The 19,897-nt window shown below is 40.0% G+C and overlaps 1 protein-coding gene across 2 annotated transcripts in view; it reads left to right on the forward strand.

Annotated features, from left to right (window-relative positions):
- RRN3 (RNA polymerase I transcription factor RRN3) overlaps positions 1–19,690 on the forward strand; it is a 29,356-nt gene extending 9,666 nt beyond the window's left edge. For both annotated transcript variants that reach the window (XM_004441850.3, XM_087417001.1), the window contains 10 exons: positions 2,203–2,301; positions 4,029–4,121; positions 5,473–5,611; positions 7,938–8,068; positions 9,508–9,638; positions 10,586–10,770; positions 12,662–12,770; positions 15,037–15,189; positions 16,583–16,670; positions 17,785–19,690. In XM_004441850.3, coding sequence (XP_004441907.1) covers positions 2,203–2,301; positions 4,029–4,121; positions 5,473–5,611; positions 7,938–8,068; positions 9,508–9,638; positions 10,586–10,770; positions 12,662–12,770; positions 15,037–15,189; positions 16,583–16,670; positions 17,785–17,946 — 1,290 coding nt within the window. In that variant the 3' untranslated portion in view covers positions 17,947–19,690. The remainder of the gene's footprint in view (positions 1–2,202; positions 2,302–4,028; positions 4,122–5,472; positions 5,612–7,937; positions 8,069–9,507; positions 9,639–10,585; positions 10,771–12,661; positions 12,771–15,036; positions 15,190–16,582; positions 16,671–17,784) is intronic.
- Positions 19,691–19,897: the final 207 nt, after the last annotated feature.

The raw sequence follows: 19,897 nt of genomic DNA on the forward strand, positions 1-19,897 counted from the left end.
CTGTGTAGTTTTTGTTAGTTAATAGTGGTTCCCTTCTAAGCGTAGATTATTTTTTCCTAAATAAGGTATTACAAGTATTAAATAAGGAGTTAATGTTTTGCCAGTATTTGTGATAATCTGCTTCAAGTGGGATGTTATAAACGTTTTATCTCTTATGAATATAAATGCAAAAATCCTCGACAAAATGCTAGAAAACTGAATCTAGCAACTATATAAAAAGAATTATGTACCATGACCAAGTGAAATTTATCCAAGGAATGCAAAGTTGATTTAATATCTGAAAATCAATTAATGTACCATATCAATAGAGTAAATGACAAAAACCACACAATCATCTTAGTAGATTCAGAAAAAGCATTTGACAAACACCAAAACCCTTTCATGACAAAAACAGAAGGGAACTTTCTCGACCTGGTAAAGGGCATCTATGAAAAACTCACAGCTAACATCATACTCAGTGGTGAAAGACTGAAAGCTTTCCCCTAAGATAAACAAAACAAGGATGTCTGCTTTTGCCACTTTTGTTTGGTATTGTACTAGAGGTGCTAGCCAGGGCAGTTAGGCAAGAAACGGAAAACATATTCAGATTGGAAAGGAAGTAAAACTATCTCTCCTTGAAGATGACCTAGTCTTACGTAGAGAAAAATCCCAGGGAATCCACAAAAACACTATTAGAGCTAATAAATGAGTTCAGCATGGTTACAGGATGTAAGATCAATATAAAAAAACCAGTTGTACAAGATGATTTAATGGGGAAAAGAATGGTCTTTTCAAAAATGATGCTGGGACAAGTGGATATCTACCTGCAAAGAATGAAATGGGGCCTTTCCTCACACCATATACAGAAATAAATTCAATCGATAAAAGACATAAGTGTGAGAGCTAAAAAAAAAAAAAACTCTTAGAAGAAAACACAGGTGAAAATTTTTGTGGCTTGGAATTAGGCAACAGTTTGTAGATAATGACACCTGAAGCACAAGCAACCATAGAAAAGATAAATTGGACTTCATAAAAATCAAAAACTGTTGCGCTTCATAGGACACCTTCAAGAAAGTGAAAAGACAAATAATGGGAGAAAATATTTGCAAATCATATATTGGATAAAGGGTTATATCTAGACTATATAAAGAACTCTTAATAACTCAATAATAAAAAGGCAGATAACCCAATTTAAAACTGGGCAAAGGACCCGAATAGTTATTTCTCCAAAATAGCTACACAAATGGCCAAGGAGCACATGAAAAGCTCAACATCATTAGCCGTCAGGAAAATGCAAGTCAAAATCACAATGACACACCACTTTACACTCACTAGGATGGCTATACTCAAAAAGACAATAACGAGTGGTGGTGAGGATGTGGAGAAATCAGAACTCTCGGACGTTGCTAGTGAGGATGTAAAACAATAAATGGTGCAGCTGCTTTGGAAAACAGTCTGACAGGTCCTCAAAGAGGTTAAACACAGAATTGCCACATGACCCAGCATTTTCGCTGCTCGGTATATACCCGAGAGAAATGAAAACATACGTCCACACAAAAACTTTTACATAAGTGTTCAAAACAGCCTTATTCATAATAGCCAAAATATGGAAACAGCCAAACGTTTATTGGCTGATGAATAAACAAAATGTCGTATGTCTGTACAATGGACTATTATTTGGCAATAAAAAGGAATGGTTTACTTGCTACAACATGAACGAACCTTGAAAACATGCTTAAACGCCACATATTATAAGATTCCACTTACATGAAATGTCTACCACAGGCACATTTTTAGAGAAAGTAGACTAGTGATTACCTAGGGCTGGGGGGAGGTACATTACTAAAAAATACAGGGTTTGTTTTTAGGGTGATGAAAATGTTCTAAAATTGATTATGGTGATGATTGCACAACTCGGAATATATTAAAAACCATTAAACTGTACACTTCAAATGGGTAAATTGCATATGAATTAGATCTCAACAAACCTGTTTTAAAAAAACACTATAGAAGTATACAATTTACAGATTTAATTTACTGGAAGTAATTAGAATAATTATACCAAACATTGTATATTTAGAGAAACAGTATAGTTTCTATGTTGCTGGATAGTCTATTTTTTCTATTTAAATAATAGAACTAAAGATTGTGTAATTGATGTTTTGCTTGCATAATTATGAAACATTTATTCTCTGTTGAAATGTTTATCTCTTTATGTTTTAGGAATGTTATGTTCATAACTTACTGAGGATTAGTGTGTATTTTCCAACCTTGAGGCATGAAATTCTGGAGCTTGTTATTGAAAAGCTACTCAAGTTGGATGTAAGTATTTAATAATCTGTTTTTTCTCCTTGATTTTCATTTATTAAATATTTTTGTTATAATCATATTGTGTGAAATAATAGTAGCAACAATGGAAAAGAATCCACAGTTCCACTTTTGACTTATTTCTTTAAAGATTTCTTGAACTCCATTGATGTGCTCTGGGTTATAGACAGTCCCATTCCTTGTGTTTGGGGAACAAAGCATTAATTAGATAGTCATACAAATATAGAAGTACACTTGTGGTAAATACTATGAATGGAAACACATACATTATAATGAGCTAGAACACCTGATGTAGTCAGAAGGAGTCAGGGAGGCATTCCTAAGGAAGTGGTGTGAGATTCTTTCTACCTTTTTCTAAAGAGGCCTGCAATATGGTGCAGTGGGAATGAAAGAAAGTGGTGGGTTCTGGTGACATTGTGGAGGGAAGGTGAACTGGTCCTTGAGACTGGGTTGGAAGTGGAGAAGTAGCGGGTAAAGGAAAGGCATCCTTCAAAGGGAGTTCCCTGTGCAGTAGAATCTTAGTGTTGCCATTAACAGCAATAAGAAAAGTCAGGAGGAGGCTGGAAGACAATGAGTTCCATTTTGGACAGATTGAGGTGCAGGTGGGGGAGCTAGATGTCAAAATACTCACCAAGCTGCTGTAGCTGCAGGTGGGGGACTGAGACCAAACCTGTGGAATGATGCAATTTAGGACAGGAGAGAGGAAGTGCAGTCAGAAATGGGAGGAGAACCAAGAGTATGGATACCCAAGGAGGATCTGGAAGAAGAAAGTGTTTGGTCAGCAGCGTGAGATATTGCTGACATTTTTAAGGAGGATAAAAAAAGCAAAAGCACTTGGGTTTGGTGATTAGGAGGTACTCGGTTGCCATGTCAGTGTGGAGGGGGGGACTGCGTTTCAGGAGAGAGCATAGATGGTTAGGAAGTGGGGCTGTTAGAGACCTCGGTGAGGGTTGGTGATGTAAAGAGGGGGTGAAGCGGGGGTGAGAGGCGTGTTTTAGGACTGGGGAGACTTGAGGAGGTTTGTGGCCTGAGGAGATATGAGTTGATGGAGGACAGCATTGATATCCTGTAGGGGAGAAGGAGGATGTGATGAGGCAGGTCCACAAAGAGCCGGAGGTTGGGCGGGCTGGCATATTGCTCACTTGGAGTTACACCTCTCTGGCCAACTGCGTACATAATCTTTGTAAGGTCTTTCTCTGGTATGTACTTAAGGCACATTTTAGAGTACATTTAGAAAGAAGGTCATGCACAAATAGTGAAAAAGGCATGATTTGAATGGTATATTAAACAAGATTTTTGAACCATTATATACCAAAATAAATATTCAGTAATTGAAATTGGGGTTGCGTTTCATCCTTTTTCTGCTCAGTTGGTTGATGATGTGCTTCTTATACAACATGTACGTGAGTGTCTTGTACATAGTAAGAGGTGGAGTAAATGTTGAATTTGTTGAAGCTATCTGAGTTAGACCATCACATCACAGTTCTTACTGATTTTATCTAACTATGTAATAAAAGGGGCTTGATTAATAATCTTATAAATTCCTTCATGACTCAGATCAGCTTACAGGTTTGTACTGTAATTGTGTATTGTGTTATGGTGCTATATAGGGTGCTCATCTGGACGCCTTTATAGTATGTATATCAGATGAATTTCCAGTCCCAAAACAGTGTAGATGTATTTTTAATGCTTTTATTCTTTTTTTCTTTGTTATAACGTAGGTGAATGCATCCCGGCAGGATATTGAAGATGCTGAGGAAACAGCAGCTCAACCTGGTAGTGGGACAGATGCCACAGAAGGACTGTTTAATATGGTCAGTATTTATTAATGAAAACAGACATAGACGTATGCAGTTCATAATTCCAGAGGGTGGAAGAGACAGCTCATGACTTCTCATCTCTCTTCGTTAACCTAAAGAAGGCTTTAGGTTAAAATAATTAAAATAGTTCAGCAAATCTGAAATGATTTTTTAAATGGGTAATTTGCTGCCATGTTACTTACTGCCTAGTAGAGTTGGTTTATTTCCAAGGCTTTAAAGTGGGTTTGGTGAAGTATGTTTCACTTTTATTCTTATAATTTTACATGTTTTTGTAAACCACGTATTGTGTGTGAGGGAGTAATAAATAGGAAAGCATACCAGTTCAATTTCTATATTTTATAAGTTGTATACCTTAACACAGTATTTCTCTACCTGGGACGATGTCTTAAGTTGGGTTCCCTGGGAGGAGAGCCTGAGATGGGGATTCAGGTGCCCCAGGACAAACGGTGTGAGGAAGCAGGAAAGGGCAGTAGAAGGATTTAAGTGCGAGTTTGGTCTCAGTTGGAAAGCAGCTACAGCCTGATCCTACCAGGAGCTCTGGAGCGTGAATTGCACCATGAATTGGAGTTGGTCCTAGCTTAAGCCCAGGGAGATGGCCTCTTGTGACCCGTTGTTAGTCAATCATTGGTTCTGAGGGGGAGGGGCAGGATGGAATGCAAGGGCAGTTCTGGCTCCTGTTATGCTGAGAGCAGAGCTCTGGAGAAGAGGGGCAGCTGTGAGCTGTTGGTAGCCAACACAGCAGCTGGGGGATGAGCACCCTGTCCTGGGCAAGGGGACCTGGCGCCAATAGTGCCCACCGCAGTAGGTGCCAGGAGCTGGGAGAAATCTGTGATGTTTGCATGGCCATGCTCTAAGTGAATCTTCTAAATGAGAATGAGAGGCTGGCGCTCTGAGTCTGTGCTTTTATTTTGGACTCCATGAGTGGTTCTGATTCACACCTCTGGTTGAGAGCCCCTGCCTGGAAAGGTGTCTATGTATTTTCTTTGTTTTATCTTTTAAATTTTTTTAAAATTTTTAAATTTTTTTTTTTTTTTTAATTTATTTTTCCCCCCAAAGCCCCAGTAGATTGTTGTATGTCACAGCTGCACATCCTTCTAGTTGCTGTATGTGGGACGCGGCCTCAGCATGGCCGGAGAAGCGGTGCGTCGGTGCGCGCCCAGGATCTGAACCCGGGCCGCCAGCGGCAGAGTGCATGCACTTAACCACTAAGCCACGGGGCCGGCCCGTTTTTTTTTTTTTTTAATTATTGTTTTATCTTTTAAAGAAAATAATCCTCTCTGAGCGTTTTCCCACCAAACTACTTTTACTGAATTTTTAATGTCAGTTTTTACTTTTATCTTCAAAGGATGAAGACGAGGAAACTGAGCATGAAACAAAGGCTGGTCCTGAAAGGCTCGATCAGATGGTACATCCTGTAGCCGAACGCCTGGACATCCTGCTGTCTTTACTTTTGTCCTACATTAAGGATGTCTGCTATGTAGATGGTAACAATCTATAGTAGTCGCAATAGCTACTGTTTGTTCAACACTCACAAAACACCTCACTCTGTGCTGGGCATTTTCTTTTTTTTCCTGTGAGGAAGATCAGCCCTGAGCTAACATCCCTGCCAATCCTCCTCTTTTTGCTGAGGAAGACCGGCCCTAAGCTAACATCTATTGCCAATCCTCCTCCTTTTTTTCCCTTTTTCTCCCCAAAGCCCCAGTAGACAGTTATATGTCATAGTTGCACACCCTTCTAGTTGCTGTATGTGGGATGCCACCTCAGCATGGCCCGACAGCGGTGCGTCGGTGCGCGCCCGGGATCTGAACCTGGGCCGCCAGTAGCGGAGTGCGCGCACTTAACCGCTAAGCCACGGGGCCAGCCCCCTGTGCTGGGCGTTTTCATACATTATCTAGTACTGATAGAAATCCTGTAAAAATCACTATTTTGAGTATAAGGAAAAAAAGGTTTAGAGAGATCAGGTTACTTGCCAAGTGACAAAGCTTGAAAATGGTGGGACTGGGATTCAGGCTCAGTTATATATGGAGTTTGGTCAGTTTTAGGCGGAGATCAAATTACACTCAAGTTCAAGACATTTAAGAATGGTGTAGTATGGGCCGGCCCTGTGGCTTGGTGGTTAAGTGTGTGCGCTGCGATGCTGGTGGCCCGGGTTCGGATCCCGGGTGCGCATTGAGGCACCACTTCTCTGTCCATCCTGAGGCCGAGTCCCACATACAGCAACTAGAAGGGTGTGCAGCTATGACATACAACTATCTACTGGGGCTTTAGGGGCAAAAAAAATAAAATAAATAAAATCTTTAAAAAAAAAAAAAAAAGAATGGTGTAGTAGATGTTGACATATGGTGCTTGGTGTTATGTATTGACTTTAGAGGGTCTTGGTACTGTAGTGAACAAATCGATATGCCTACCCTCATATAACTTTTAGTTTAGAGGCTTTGCCGTGAAAAAACAGATTTTTTTCCATTCACATTGCTACGATTTGAGAATGAAATTCAGCCACTCAGAGTAACAGAACTTAATTCTGAGTTGACTGTGTTACTATTTTAGCTTTTTTGCTGTTATAAAAACAATACAGGGGCTGGCCTGGTGGTGTATTGGTTGAGTTTGAGCGTTCCGCTTTGGGAACCTGGGGTTTGCCAGTTTGGATCCTGGGCGCGGACCTACCCGCTGCTTCTCAGGCCATGCTGAAGTGGCAGCCCGCATAGAAGAGCTAGAGGGGCCTACAACCAGGATATACAACTATGTACTGGGGCTTTGGGGAGAAGAAGAGGAAGATTGCCCACAAATGTTAGCTCAGGGCCAGTCTTCCTCAAAAGATGAAAAATCACTTCTGAAAAAAAAATTCATGTTGATTAGAGAAAATTTGGAAACGACAGGAAAGGATAAAAAAGACAATTGAAATGGCCACATTCCTACTATTCAGAGAACCATGATTAGCATTTGATATGTGTTTTTTTCTTTTCTGTTAACATGTGTGAGTGTGTTTTTCAGTGGATTTGGGGGTCATGCTATACGTAGTGTTTCATAATCTACCCCCTTCACCTACTGTGAACATTTTCTCATACCGTTCACTGTTCTTCTGAAATAGTTGTTATGGATCATATGGATTTAACTGGTCTCGGGTTTTTTTCACCATTATAAATAACAGTATAATGAACATCCTTGTACATATATCTTCAATTATTTGCTTGTGATAAATTCCCAGCAGTAGAATTAGTGGATCAAAGGGCTTCTGCTACATGAATTATGAAATTGTCCTTTAGAAGGGTTCGTATTTGTGGCATCACAGTGTGTGTGAGGTGAGGGCCTGCTCCTTGCTGGTGCTGGATTGTTATACTTAAAAAGTAAAATCTGTGCACAATAAAAATGGCATTTAGGGGCGGCCCCATGGCTTAGCGGTTAAGTGCGCGTGCTCCGCTACTGGCAGCCCGGGTTTGGATCCTGGGCGCGCACCCACATACTGCTTCTCCGGCCGTGCTGAGGCCACGTCCCACATACAGCAACTAGAGGGGTGTGCAATTACGTCATACAACTATCTACTGGGGCTTTGCGGGGTTAAAAAAAAAAACGAGGAGGATTGGCAATAGATGTTAGCTCAGAGCAGGTCTTCCTCAGCAAAAAGAGGAGGATTAGCACGGATGTTAGCTCAGGGCTGATCTTCCTCACAAAAAAAAAAAAAGCATTTAATCATACCTTAATGGAGGGTGTTGTTTCTTAATGGTATTTTTTCTTTTTAAAAATTTGATAAATGAAACTGGTAGCTTGAAAATAACATATTTGTAAAACTGAAATGCCAAATTTTCTCTGTAGGTAAGATTGATAACAACAAAACAAAGGATTTATATCGAGATCTCGTAACCATTTTTGACAAACTCCTGTTGCCTACCCACGCCTCCTGCCACGTCCAGTTTTTCATGTTTTATCTCTGTAGCTTTAAATTGGTGAGTATGTCCTTAACATCTTGGCCTATTTTATTCTTGCCCATAACTTTCCCTGAAAAACTGGGGATGGGGCGGAGGGGAAGAGAGACCATGAGGTACTTTTTTTTTCTTGAGCTCATTTTACTAGCACTGCTAATAAAAAAGCGTGCCATTTTCAATGCATGGAAAGAACAGAGGGCATTGCTGCTGCCGGTCTGTCTGCGCAGCCAAGTGCTCTGAAAATGTCATCCTGCGTTTGGTCCGCTAGGTGGTGCCCTTCCCTCTCATTCAGACCTTTCTCTTAAAATCTCATATGGGATATTGAACTATTTCCTTTATTCTCTCTCAGTTGATCCTAACTTGCCCAAACCAGCTTTTTAATCCAGATTTTTAAACCTTTAGGCTTTGGCTTTATATTTTGAAAGAAAAAAATTACAGAGGACTGTTCTCCTTTGTGATGATTTTCTAACTCCCCAGAACAGTCAGGAGAGTGTTGGTCATGGATAAGAAGGTTAAAATCAATCTGCCATGAAGTTGTGTTAATAGCTCTTGAAAAGAGCTTATTTGGGAGAAGTTGGAGGTTGCATCCTTTGTTAAAAAGAAGCTCAATCAGACTGGTTTTTTCCATGCTTAGTGTAATTAGTCAAATACCAACTGTACTTTAATCTCTACGTCTGTTTCTGGTTAAGTGCAGTCCAAGACTGGAAGGATACTTTGCACTCAAAGGTACTGCAGAAGGGGTTCCCATGTGAGTGTGGATTATCATTGGTTTCCAGTTCTGGCTAAACCTCAGAATCACTTGTAGAGCTTTTTTTTTTTTGCTTTTTTTTATGAGGAAGCTTGGCCCTGAGCTAACCTGTTGCCAGTCCTCTTTTTGCGGAGAAAGATTGGCCCTGAGCTAACATCCGTGCCCAACCTCCTCTGTTTTGTTTTAAAATGGGTGGATTCCAAAGCCTGTCACAAACTACCGTATCTTATCTGTAGGGTTGGTTTTGTTTAATTTTATTTATTTATTTATTTTTTTCCCCCAAAGCCCCAGTAGATAGTTTTATGTCATAGCTGCACATCCTTCTAGTTGCTGTATGTGGGAGGCGGCCTCAGCATGGCCGGAGAAGCGGTGCGTTGGTGCGCGCCCGGGATCCGAACCCGGGCCGCCGGTAGCGGAGCGCACGCACATAACCGCTAAGCCACAGGGCCGCCCTGTAGGGTTGGTTTTGATGCTCAGCTAGTTTCGGTGTCCATTGGATTTTTTAACCTTGGGGGACACCTTTTGTTTTTAATAGTTTTATCTCAAGATGTTTTAAAAACAAGAACCATGATAACTGTATTCGTTACTTATCTAGCAGGATAACAAAGATACTAGAACTTTCCCATATTGGTGAGTTAAAATCTTAGGATTCTGGTAGCCAGAATATCTTAAGCATCAAAAAAGATCAGACTAACACCTTTTCTTTTTATAGGGATTTGCAGAAGCATTTTTGGAACATCTCTGGAAAAAATTGCAAGATCCGAATAATCCTGCCATCATCAGGCAAGCTGCTGGAAATTATATTGGAAGCTTTTTGGCAAGAGCTAAATTTGTTCCTCTTATGTAAGTAACCTAATTTTCCAAGTGCTTTTTCATATCTTGCCTTAAAAAGATTTTCGCATTGTCTCAAGTCAGAGAGATATCTGCCTTATTTTTTTGGTCTGTCTTTAAAGTGAAAAAATCTGTTCTCTCAGTCTATGCAAGATGTTTATATTTCCAAGAGGCAATTTCAGAATAATATGTCTCCTTTTTTAGATATAAGACCTCATATGCAAAGCTTTTGTCTTCTGTGTGGTTGCACTTGAACATAAAGATCCGTTTGTCTTCATGGGTAGTGTATAGTGTTGTATACTGTTTTGATTCTTTTTATAGGTTTGTCATTTTTCATTTGCATTCCGAATCAATTGTATCTGTTAAAGCTGAAGAAAAATCCTTTTAAAGGTAATAGAAAGATCTGTCTAGGAGGCCAGCTCTGGGCCTCTTTGTGATTCATGAAGATCTCTTTGGGCAAGGATGCTGCTAAAAACCCTTCCCCAGCAACTAAAAGCCATCTGGCTATTCTGTCGTAAGTGGTTGACCACAGGACTTCATCAGATCCCCCTAGAAATGGTGAAGTCAACCAGACTGTCTTTCCCTTGTAAGATGTTGGTGCCCTATAAACGTGCCCTATTCTTTTGCCATATCCCCCTAAGAGGGCTGGGAGGCCATCAGAGAAGCCCTTCTGAGTTGATGAGGAGAAACTGTTCTTCATCCCTTGGTACTTCAGGGATTCTTAGGGGCCTGCCTGTTCCTAGACTGTCCGTGCGCTCCACTTTGTAGTTGGTAGGCTATCTTCTCTCCAGCCCATCTGTCTCCTCCTTTTGTTTGCTTTTCCACTATGCCCATGGGTAATATATAAAGAAGCCTATGGACTGACTTTTCATAGTTTGTAATGAGAGGCAATTGTGTGTTTTTGTCACTGATTTTTTTATGAAGCAAGTAAAATTGACTTGAGTTTTTCTTTTCTCTAGTACTGTAAAATCATGCCTAGATCTTTTGGTTAACTGGCTGCACATATACCTTGATAACCAGGATTCGGGAACAAAGGCGTTTTGTGATGTTGCTCTCCATGGACCATTCTATTCAGCCTGCCAAGCTGTGTTCTACACCTTTGTGTTTAGGCACAAGCAGCTGTTAAGTGGAAACCTGAAGGAAGGTTGGTGATGTGGGATTGATGGATGCGAACTGGATTTTCCTTGAGTACTGGTCACCCTTTGGAATGGAGATTCGTTACCTTTTTGAGAGTTTGATGAAAACTATGGATTCGGAAAACTGCACATATGTTCAAACTTTACAGATAATTTCAGGCAGCTCATAGTCCCCTAAAAACCCCTTAAGCCTCTTGTTTAACAGTTGCTGGATTTGAGGTTGAGAACCTCCACTTTAGAAGGTGGCATTTGTAAGGTGTGAAGATGCTCTTCAGAGGTGGCTGAGCATGTGCTGTGCCAGTGCCGTCCGTGCTCAGAGCTTCCTGTGTACCCTTTCTTGTCTTGGTGAGAGCCCGGTGAGGGCAGGTGTCATTCCCACTACAGGTGATACCCAAGCACCGGGAATTAATTTATTGGCAGGATTAGAGACTGAAACCAGGTGGGGATGACTCCAAAGCTTGTGGTCATAACGATTATGCTCCTTTCTCTAAAGATTTAAGAGTTAATTTACTGATTTTCAGTTTTGCTAATTTCTAAGAGTTGTTTATAATTTAAATCTACCAGATGAAGCTTGTTTTATTAGGTTAGTGTATTTTAGTTGAAGATAGTCCCCAAGAACAACCTCAGTTAAGTCAATTTAAATTGTTTTGTTTATTTTCATGAATAATTCAAATAGTTTAATAGGTTATTTCCTCCAAACCAGGGTTTCTCAACCTCTGCACTGATATTTTGGGCTGGATAATCCTTTATTCTGGGGGCTGTTCTGTGCATTGCAGGATGGTTAGCATCATCCGTTACCCACTACCCACCCTCTGTTGTGACAACTAAAACTGTCTCCAGAGACTGCTAGATGTCTTCTTGGTCAAAATCAGCACAGCTCTAAACTGAAACTTGTCTCTGTTGCATTATGTATATTTATTGTATCTCACATATTTCTACAAAGATGTGGGGCTTAAAATTAGTTGTATGCACTGGTAGTAGGACAAGGTTCATCACAAGGTAAGTAAAGTCCCTGCTGTTCTTTTTGTAAATAAAGGGTAAGAGTCTTGGTTAAAGAGGATACATTTCTTGTAAGCCATGACATCCCATTTTTAGTCATTTTTATCAAAATACACATCAAAGAATCTCCTAAGAAAATATACTTAAGCACAAGTTGGTTTGCTTTCTTGTTAAAATAAGTGTGGTGTCTTTTACTAATATAGGAGAGAATTATATTTATTAGTTTCAAGACAGTGGTATCTTATTTTTCCTTCTACTGCCATAGTTTCCTTGTTAGAAAAATGTGAAATACAAACAACTAACGCACACTTGAAAAAGATACTCAACTTCAGTAATAATTTAAGACATGCAAGTCTTGCTGTTTTGTTGTCTGTCAGATTAGCACGTGTATATATATGTATATATTTATATGTATATATATGGAATTCAAGAAGGCGACATTCCACCCTGTACGATCATTGCCTCTAGGGAACAGGCACTCCATTTGTTGCCTCAACTTCTTAATAATGATTTCCTGGTCATTAGCTGAAATCACATCTCATAGCCTTTGTTTTCCTCGATAAACTCAGTGTATGCTGAGCTTACGTGTATCTGTATTCCAAATTGTTACACAAGCTTACAGCTCACAAGGAATGTGCGCTTATTTCCTGGGTCTTTAAAAGAATAAACTGTTTTCTTTAGGAAAGCTGGCTTAGTCATAAAGGAATGTGATTAAGTCTAGTGATGTTCTTCTGGGCTCTACATTGTGTGACTACCTACATGGACCTTCATTTAAAGCATTTCTGCAAATAACTTTTCTTTAACCCCTTTTTTTAATGAGTGAAATAATCTGTGCTTTTAAAAAATATCTTCAGCTGTTATGTTTGTACCTTTTAAAAATCTTTTATTTTTTAATCAAAGGTTTGAGGTACCTTCAAAGTTTGAATTTTGAACGTATAGTGATGAGTCAGCTGAATCCTCTGAAGATTTGCCTGCCCTCAGTAGTTAACTTTTTTGCCGCCATCACAAGGTAGGTTATTTATACTTTATTGATGGAAGTTATTTAAAAGTAAATTTATCTTAGTATGAGTATTGTAAAATTCCATTAAATTTCTGTGAAATTAGTAAAATTAATAACAATAAAACATTTAAAAACCAATAACCTAATACTTGCAGGAAGCTCTGCAGTGAAGCTGTTGTTTTTATACTTGGGTGGCATTGGAAATTGCTAGTACTTTTTATCCAAAGAGGGACGCCTAGGTACTTTGAAATAAGTAAGGCAACTAGTAAGCTGAGAGGTACAAACCAAAATGTTTATTAGACTGAGTCTTATAATAGTAATAAAAATAGACTGGACATGAGATAAACATCCAACAATAGGAGCTTGGTTTAGTGAGAGACTGTGTTATCTCAGGCCTTGCAGCTACGGCTTATGCGTAGTGTTTATTGTGCGCCGGGGACAGTTCTAAGCACTACATCGAACTCAGTCTTCACACAATCTTATGACTGTATTATTAACCCCTCTTTATAAATGAGAAGATGGAGGCACAGAGAGATTAAATGACTTATGTGAGGTCATAGCTCAACTGTGGCAGAGCTAAGATTTAAATGTGGGCAGTCTGGCTCCTTTATAAGCATTCGCTGAATTCTGCCTCATGTAGAAAGTGAATTGGAGACCTTGGGCATTTAATCAGGATATTCAGGGCAGGATCATGGCTTAAAATCTTTAACAGATAAGAGTCTGTTCTATTAGAAGACAAAAATAATTCCTCTTTTATTCCTCAGTTCTCTTTAGATGGTTTGCTGCTCTCATTCAGCAACCTTATTTTTCCTTCACTGGGCAGCTAGTTCAAGGTATTCGATATCTCCTGAGATCTCACAAATGATGATAAAGAATTAAGAAAAGGAATAAAGAAACCAACAGCAACTTGGAGCATTTAGTGGGTGAAAGGTTCCAGCACATTGCAGGGAGATAGGAAGCATTTGGAAGACTGAGGATGGATGAAGCACGGAAGAGGCGGCTGTCCCGTAGAATATTCTTGGGGTGGGAGAAGAGGGCTGCAGCCGATGAGCAGACTGGCCAGAGAGGCTCTAGATTTGGGGTTGGGTTTAGCAACGGAGGTTGGGAGTAAGATATGAGGCTAAGAGCAAGCAGTTGAAGTAAAGGTCTGTGTCAGAGAATTTATGTATCATTCTGTAGCTGCTAATTTTGCTTACTTAATGGTTATGAAATTCATATTGACTCATACACTGGATTTTGATTTTAACTGCTGTGTAATTTTCTCTTAATTTTTTTTTTAATTGATTCTGTGTTAGGAGTTAGGCTATGTTAGTTTTTGGTATTGGGAACATTGCTGTGTGTGTCTCCTGGTGTACGGGCACACATCCTTGTCACATACCCAGAAATGCTGTCGCCAGGTCGTAGGAGACACACATCTTCAATTTTACCAGATACTGCAAACTACTCCAGTGTGGTTTTGCTAGTTTACTTCCCAGCAGGAGTAGGGAGTCAAATGAGATCCTTGGCTGATGGAACAGAAACAGACATGTTGCTTAAAATTGCAATAGTGGACTGAGAACCTGAGAATAAATACCTAAATGAATACTGTGGGAGGGAGGGTGGAAGGTAGAGAGTTGGCAGAAGTGAGCTAAATCCTCATCTCAGAGAAGCAGTCCAGTGACTGATTTTTAAGGTCACTAAGCCGTATGGAAGGAGGTAACCACCAGAATTGATGATATAAGGGTCCTATTGTTTTTTGTTACGAATTCTTCTATTTAGCTGTTTTCACTCACTGCGCCTGTTACCTTCTTTACCATTTTCTGAGCTCGTGGCTCACTCAACCCCCTGTGCCTCCCTCAGTACAGTCGTAATTTCAAGAGTTGAGTCTCTCCATCAACAACCACTGTCCCCTCTCAGTAAATCGCGAATGCCTTTTTCACTAACCCACTAGTTCTCTTACAAACACTGAAAATAAATAAGTAAAGACAGTTATATAATTTTGCAAACTAAAAGAGTTTTACCTTGAACACATTAATTTTTAGTGAGCCTATTAATAATCCAAGCCCACTCATGTTCTTAAAGTGATAGCCACATATTTTTTCTCCTTAGCAAACTCGTAAATAGGCCCAGAGAACTGTATCCTAAAAACATTACTTTCTGCTTTATGTTTTTTCTTCTTGTGCTTGTTTGGCAGTGTCTGTGTGGTCATTGTAGTTGTACACATAACAGGCATGTCCATGCAGAGTAATTCTAGCACGGTAATCCCTCCATCCATGGCGGTTTTGTTGTTTCACAGTAAATACCAGCTGGTCTTCTGCTACACTATCATTGAGAGGAACAATCGCCAGATGCTACCAGTCATTAGGAATACAGCTGGAGGGGACTCGGTGCAAACCTGCACAAACCCACTCGACACCTTCTTCCCCTTCGATCCTTGTGTGCTTAAGAGGTAGGTGCTCCTAGACAGTTGACGTCTCGGTGGTGAATTTAAGTGTGATGTGTATTTGCGTTTTCCAAGATGGGGATTTAGGGTCTCCTTGTCATTAGTGGCCCTTCCTAGCCATTTGTTAGAGTCCCATGATCTCCTTGCGCGTTTCACAAGCCGAAAGTAGAGAATGCCTGTTCGAGGCTGCTGAGTGTCATAGACACACTAGGGTTTGCAGATCTTTACCTCAGTGGGAGCCCAGATTGACACCAAGCGTTTTTGTTTTTCTTTAAACCTGTTGGTTTAAACATACAAGGGAAGGGCCGGCCCCGTGGCTTAGCGGTTAAGTGCGCGCGCTCTGCTGCTGGCGGCCCGGGTTCGGATCCTGGGCGCGCACTGATGCACTGCTTCTCAGGCCATGCTGAGGCCACGTCCCACGTACAACAACTAGAGGGATGTGCAGCTATGACATACAACTATCTACTGGGGCTTTGGGGGGAAAAAATAAATAAATAAAATTAAACATACAAGGGAAAGAGGATAGAGGTACCTGAATAGGGAGGATGCTGCTATTTCTTGGCTCATACATTTCTGCCAAGTGATTTGTTCCTTCCTCTGGAGACCACCTCCCGTACTGGTGCACAGGGTAAACAAAAGCCAAGTGATTTATCTGGATGGGTAATTCTGAAAAACCACTAGGCCAGTCTTAAAGATTTTATTTATTTTTTTTTATTTTTTGCCCCCAAAGCCCCAGTAGATAGTTGTATGCCATAGCTGCACACCCTTCTAGTTGCTGTATGTGGAACTCGGCCTCAGGATGGACAGAGAAGTGGTGCCTCGATGCGCATCTGGGATCCGAACCCGGGCCGCCAGCATCGCAGCGCACACACTTAACCACCAAGCCACAGGGCCGGCCCAGGCCAGTCTTAACTTTGCATTTGTATAAGGATTTTTGCTTATTACAATTCCTAACTAGCAACACAACAATGTGAGATTATCTGGTTCCCCAAATCTTGGTTGACTAAAACCAGATTGGTCTTTTTTCCTAGACTTATTTTTAGTAAATTGCTGTAGGAATATAAAAAAGGAAGATCCAGAATAACCTAATTTTGTTTTCATTTGGACATGTTATAACTCATTGTCAGTCTTTGCACAGTTGAGAAATAATTTCACTTGAAAATGAAAAGATGAGAGGCCGTAGGTGTAATGCTCCATCTCTATGAGTGGATGAACTCTTACAACAAAGAAGGAGCCACGTTAGTTACAGTACTTACATGTAGGATTTTTTGACACTTATTTGAGCCATTGTTTGCATTTCTTCATTCTGGGTAATGGGTCTTGTGAGAAAAGAGCTAAATATGTTGTGACCTTCACTGTAGTATTTAACTTGATTTTGAAATGTGATCTTTGTTGACAGGTCAAAGAAATTCATTGATCCTATTTATCAGATATGGGAAGACATGAGTGCAGAAGAGCTTCAGGAGTTTAAGAAACCCATTAAAAAGGTAAATTTGTGATGGAGCACACTTTCTGGGAATCTCCTATGTGGCTATGGATCACAGCAGTGTTACACTGAAAAACTACTACATGGTATTCATTCTGTCTTGACAAAATTCTCAGTTTGGGTTATGTTCTTCTTATGAAAAGAGTTTTGTTTTTTTTTTAACTTTATTTATTTATTTTTCCCCCCAAAGCCCCAGTAGACAGTTGTATGTCATAGTTCCACATCCTTCTAGTTGCTGTATGTGGGACGTGGCCTCAGCATGGCCTGAGAAGCGGTGCGTCGGTGCGCGCCCAGGATCCGAACCCGGGCCGCCAGCAGCGGAGTGCGCGCACTTAACTGCTAAGCCACGGGGCCAGCCCGAGAGTTTTTGTTTTTTTGATGAATTATTTAAACCAGACACTTCAAATGCTGGCTTTGGGAAGTGAAGGTTAATTAAAAATCAGCTGCAAGTTTAGATTTTTACCACTGGCTCATTACCAAATAACTGGCTCAGATTTACTTGTGTTGAAATTATCCCAGAAGTTAATGTTAATTTTGTAGATCTGCATGAATAGGTGGTAAAGATGCAGGTCTGTGGCATATCCTCCAGTGAACTTCAGGTGGAGGTAAGGCAGTTACTGCCAAAAAGAAAATCAGAATCCGATGATAAAAAATGTCACTGTCCATTCCTTTGTGACACATTTATTTCCACATTAAATGTCAGCTGTAATGTGCCTGTCTTTTTTCATAAGTAATCATTGGAAAACTCATTTTTTTTTCTTTATATTTTACGTTTAGGGGGGTGTCACACATTCATTCATTCATTCATTCGCACTGTGTTAGATACAGGGGTTATAACGTGAGCAAGAGTGACATATCATGTTACCCGCGCTGCCGTCTTTTAGCTTAAAATCTGTTAAAAAATCAGACTTTAAACACATAGTTATAATGTGTGTCAAGCAATCACGTAGGAGTCTCATAATAAAGAAGTGTGCATCAGAGGGAACTTTCGAAAATAAGATGATTTCTTCACCTTCATCTTTTCTAGAAGTAGCACATGCCTGAGGAGAGGAGTTCTTGAAAGCTTGTCAAACCACCACTTGTGATCTTATTAATAATCTCTGTTCTTTATGCAGGAGGTGGTGGAAGATGAAGATGATGATTTTTTGAAAGGTGAAGTTGGGATGACACCGAGCTCCTTTGACACACATTTCCGAAGTCCTTCAAGTAGTGTGGGCTCTCCACCCGTGTTGTACCTGCCGGACCAGTCCCCTCTGATCGCAAGGATTTGTGACTGAGACAAACATTCCTCCCCAGTGTGCCCTTCAGAACCAGGGTTCATACTCTTTGAGCATTGCATTGAACTAGAGCAGGTACATGCCTCAGGCATCTTACTTTTAAGTAAGACTTACTCTAGTGTCTGAACAGACGTGTTTTTTTCTCTTTTTTGTTCCCGTACAGACAAAAGGAAAAGACTGAATATCATGTGCAATATTTTACAGTGGAGTTGATGATAAATGTTGAAGGCTTTGCTTCTTTGTTTAATGTATACTCTTTTGTGTGTTACAGCTTTTTGACATTATTATTGTGAAATTTCTAATATTAGCAACAGCCTGTTTTAACAGATTGCATTTTTCATATAGGTTTTTGACAGAGCCATAGTCACAGGACTTTGTTGATATGATTTCTTTTCAGTGAAAAACCCTCTAGGACACTATTTAAAGTCTTTAGAATGAGTTTATTTTGGGTACATTGTTTACCCTCTGCTGTGACTGTATATGTTTGTTGGGATTTGAGTGGGGTGCAGAGAAGATAGGAGACAAGTGGGGAGAAGGCCAGAGCTGGTCCCGGACGCTGAAAGTTGGAGCTGGCACTGAAAGAGATCTCCAGGGACTTCAGAGACCGGTAAAAGCCTGGAGGGAAGAGATAGAGGGTTTAGGGAAACAGAATCAGACAAATCATACACTTGTGGATGTAAAAATGGATTTAAAAGAAAAATGGAGTTTCAGGTAAATGTAATTCACGTTGACCGAAAGTGGGGTTGGACTTGTATAAAACACAGCATACCGAGTTTCACCCTGAAGCTCCTAAGATGCCATGAGAACTGGAACTACTCGTTTGTAGTGGAATGTTACACTCAGGTTTGTTTTTTTTTTAGCCAGCTGGTTATTTTGAGAATTTCTTTGTCCAAACGGGGGACTGAGGGGAATTTTAGGTTATTTGCTGGAATGGTTTTGCTAGCAACAGTAGGCCAAGGTTACAGCTATAGTCTCTGACTGGTAGCTGTTTGTATCATGGATTTCAGCTCAGTGAAATCCTCTAGCGAGGCTCTTTTTGTATTTTTATAACTGAACACACAGAGAGAGGAGTCTAAACAACCTCGCTTTATAACAAATTTGTGCAAGCACTGCTAGAGTCGTTTTGAAGCTCATGCGTGTTTTAGCTTCATTCCTTATTTGTGTACTTTTTTGTTACTTGTGAAAATGGACGTCTTTAAACATATTTATATTTATGCCATTTTTCCTATTCTTTATTTAAAGGCAAGCAGTATTTTCTTGATCATAAATATTTTGTAATGAAATACTTTCCTAGGGCTTTGTATGCTCTTGTATAACTGTATTGGTGGCAATGTAGAGTTTGAATTGCAGTCTGCAAATACGTTTTTTGAAAATAGAAATTTTATTGCTTTAAAAAGTTTTGGATATTGATGATTTTCTTTTGGTGACTTGGTGGAAAGTCATTTGAGAACCTTAGGTTCTCTTTTTTTAACTGCTGACAAAAAGGTGGGATTTTTGTATATTGGATAAAATGAATAAATGAAAATGTGTCCATAGGCGTTAACGGTAAGTGGGGTCTCTATGAGTTGGGAAGTAGTTTTAAGGTAGAAAGATATATTTACAAATAAGTCTGTTTAATTTCAAAGGAGTTTGAGGAAAAAAAATCCTTTGTGAAAATAAAACAATGACATGGTTAATCTGGGACTTTTGTTCTTATGCCAATAAGGGGAGACACCCCAATAAAGAGGCTTCTCACACAAATGTCCTTTTGATTTCTGTGTGTTTTTTACCGATCTACTGTATTTTGCAGTAGAAAACTGCAAATGGGACTTGACAAAGAGGTGAAAATATTGCCAGTGTGGTAGCGAGTGCTCGAAAATAAATTGCGTGTCAGTGATGAGAATGGCTTCCAGGTGCATCTGAAGTGTCAGGGACTCTTGATTTCACTCAGCCAAGAGCGACTGAGGCTTGA

This window comes from Ceratotherium simum, chromosome 26 (genome assembly GCF_057802395.1).
Source record: "Ceratotherium simum simum isolate JZ-2026a chromosome 26, ASM5780239v1, whole genome shotgun sequence".
NCBI lineage: Eukaryota > Metazoa > Chordata > Mammalia > Perissodactyla > Rhinocerotidae > Ceratotherium > Ceratotherium simum.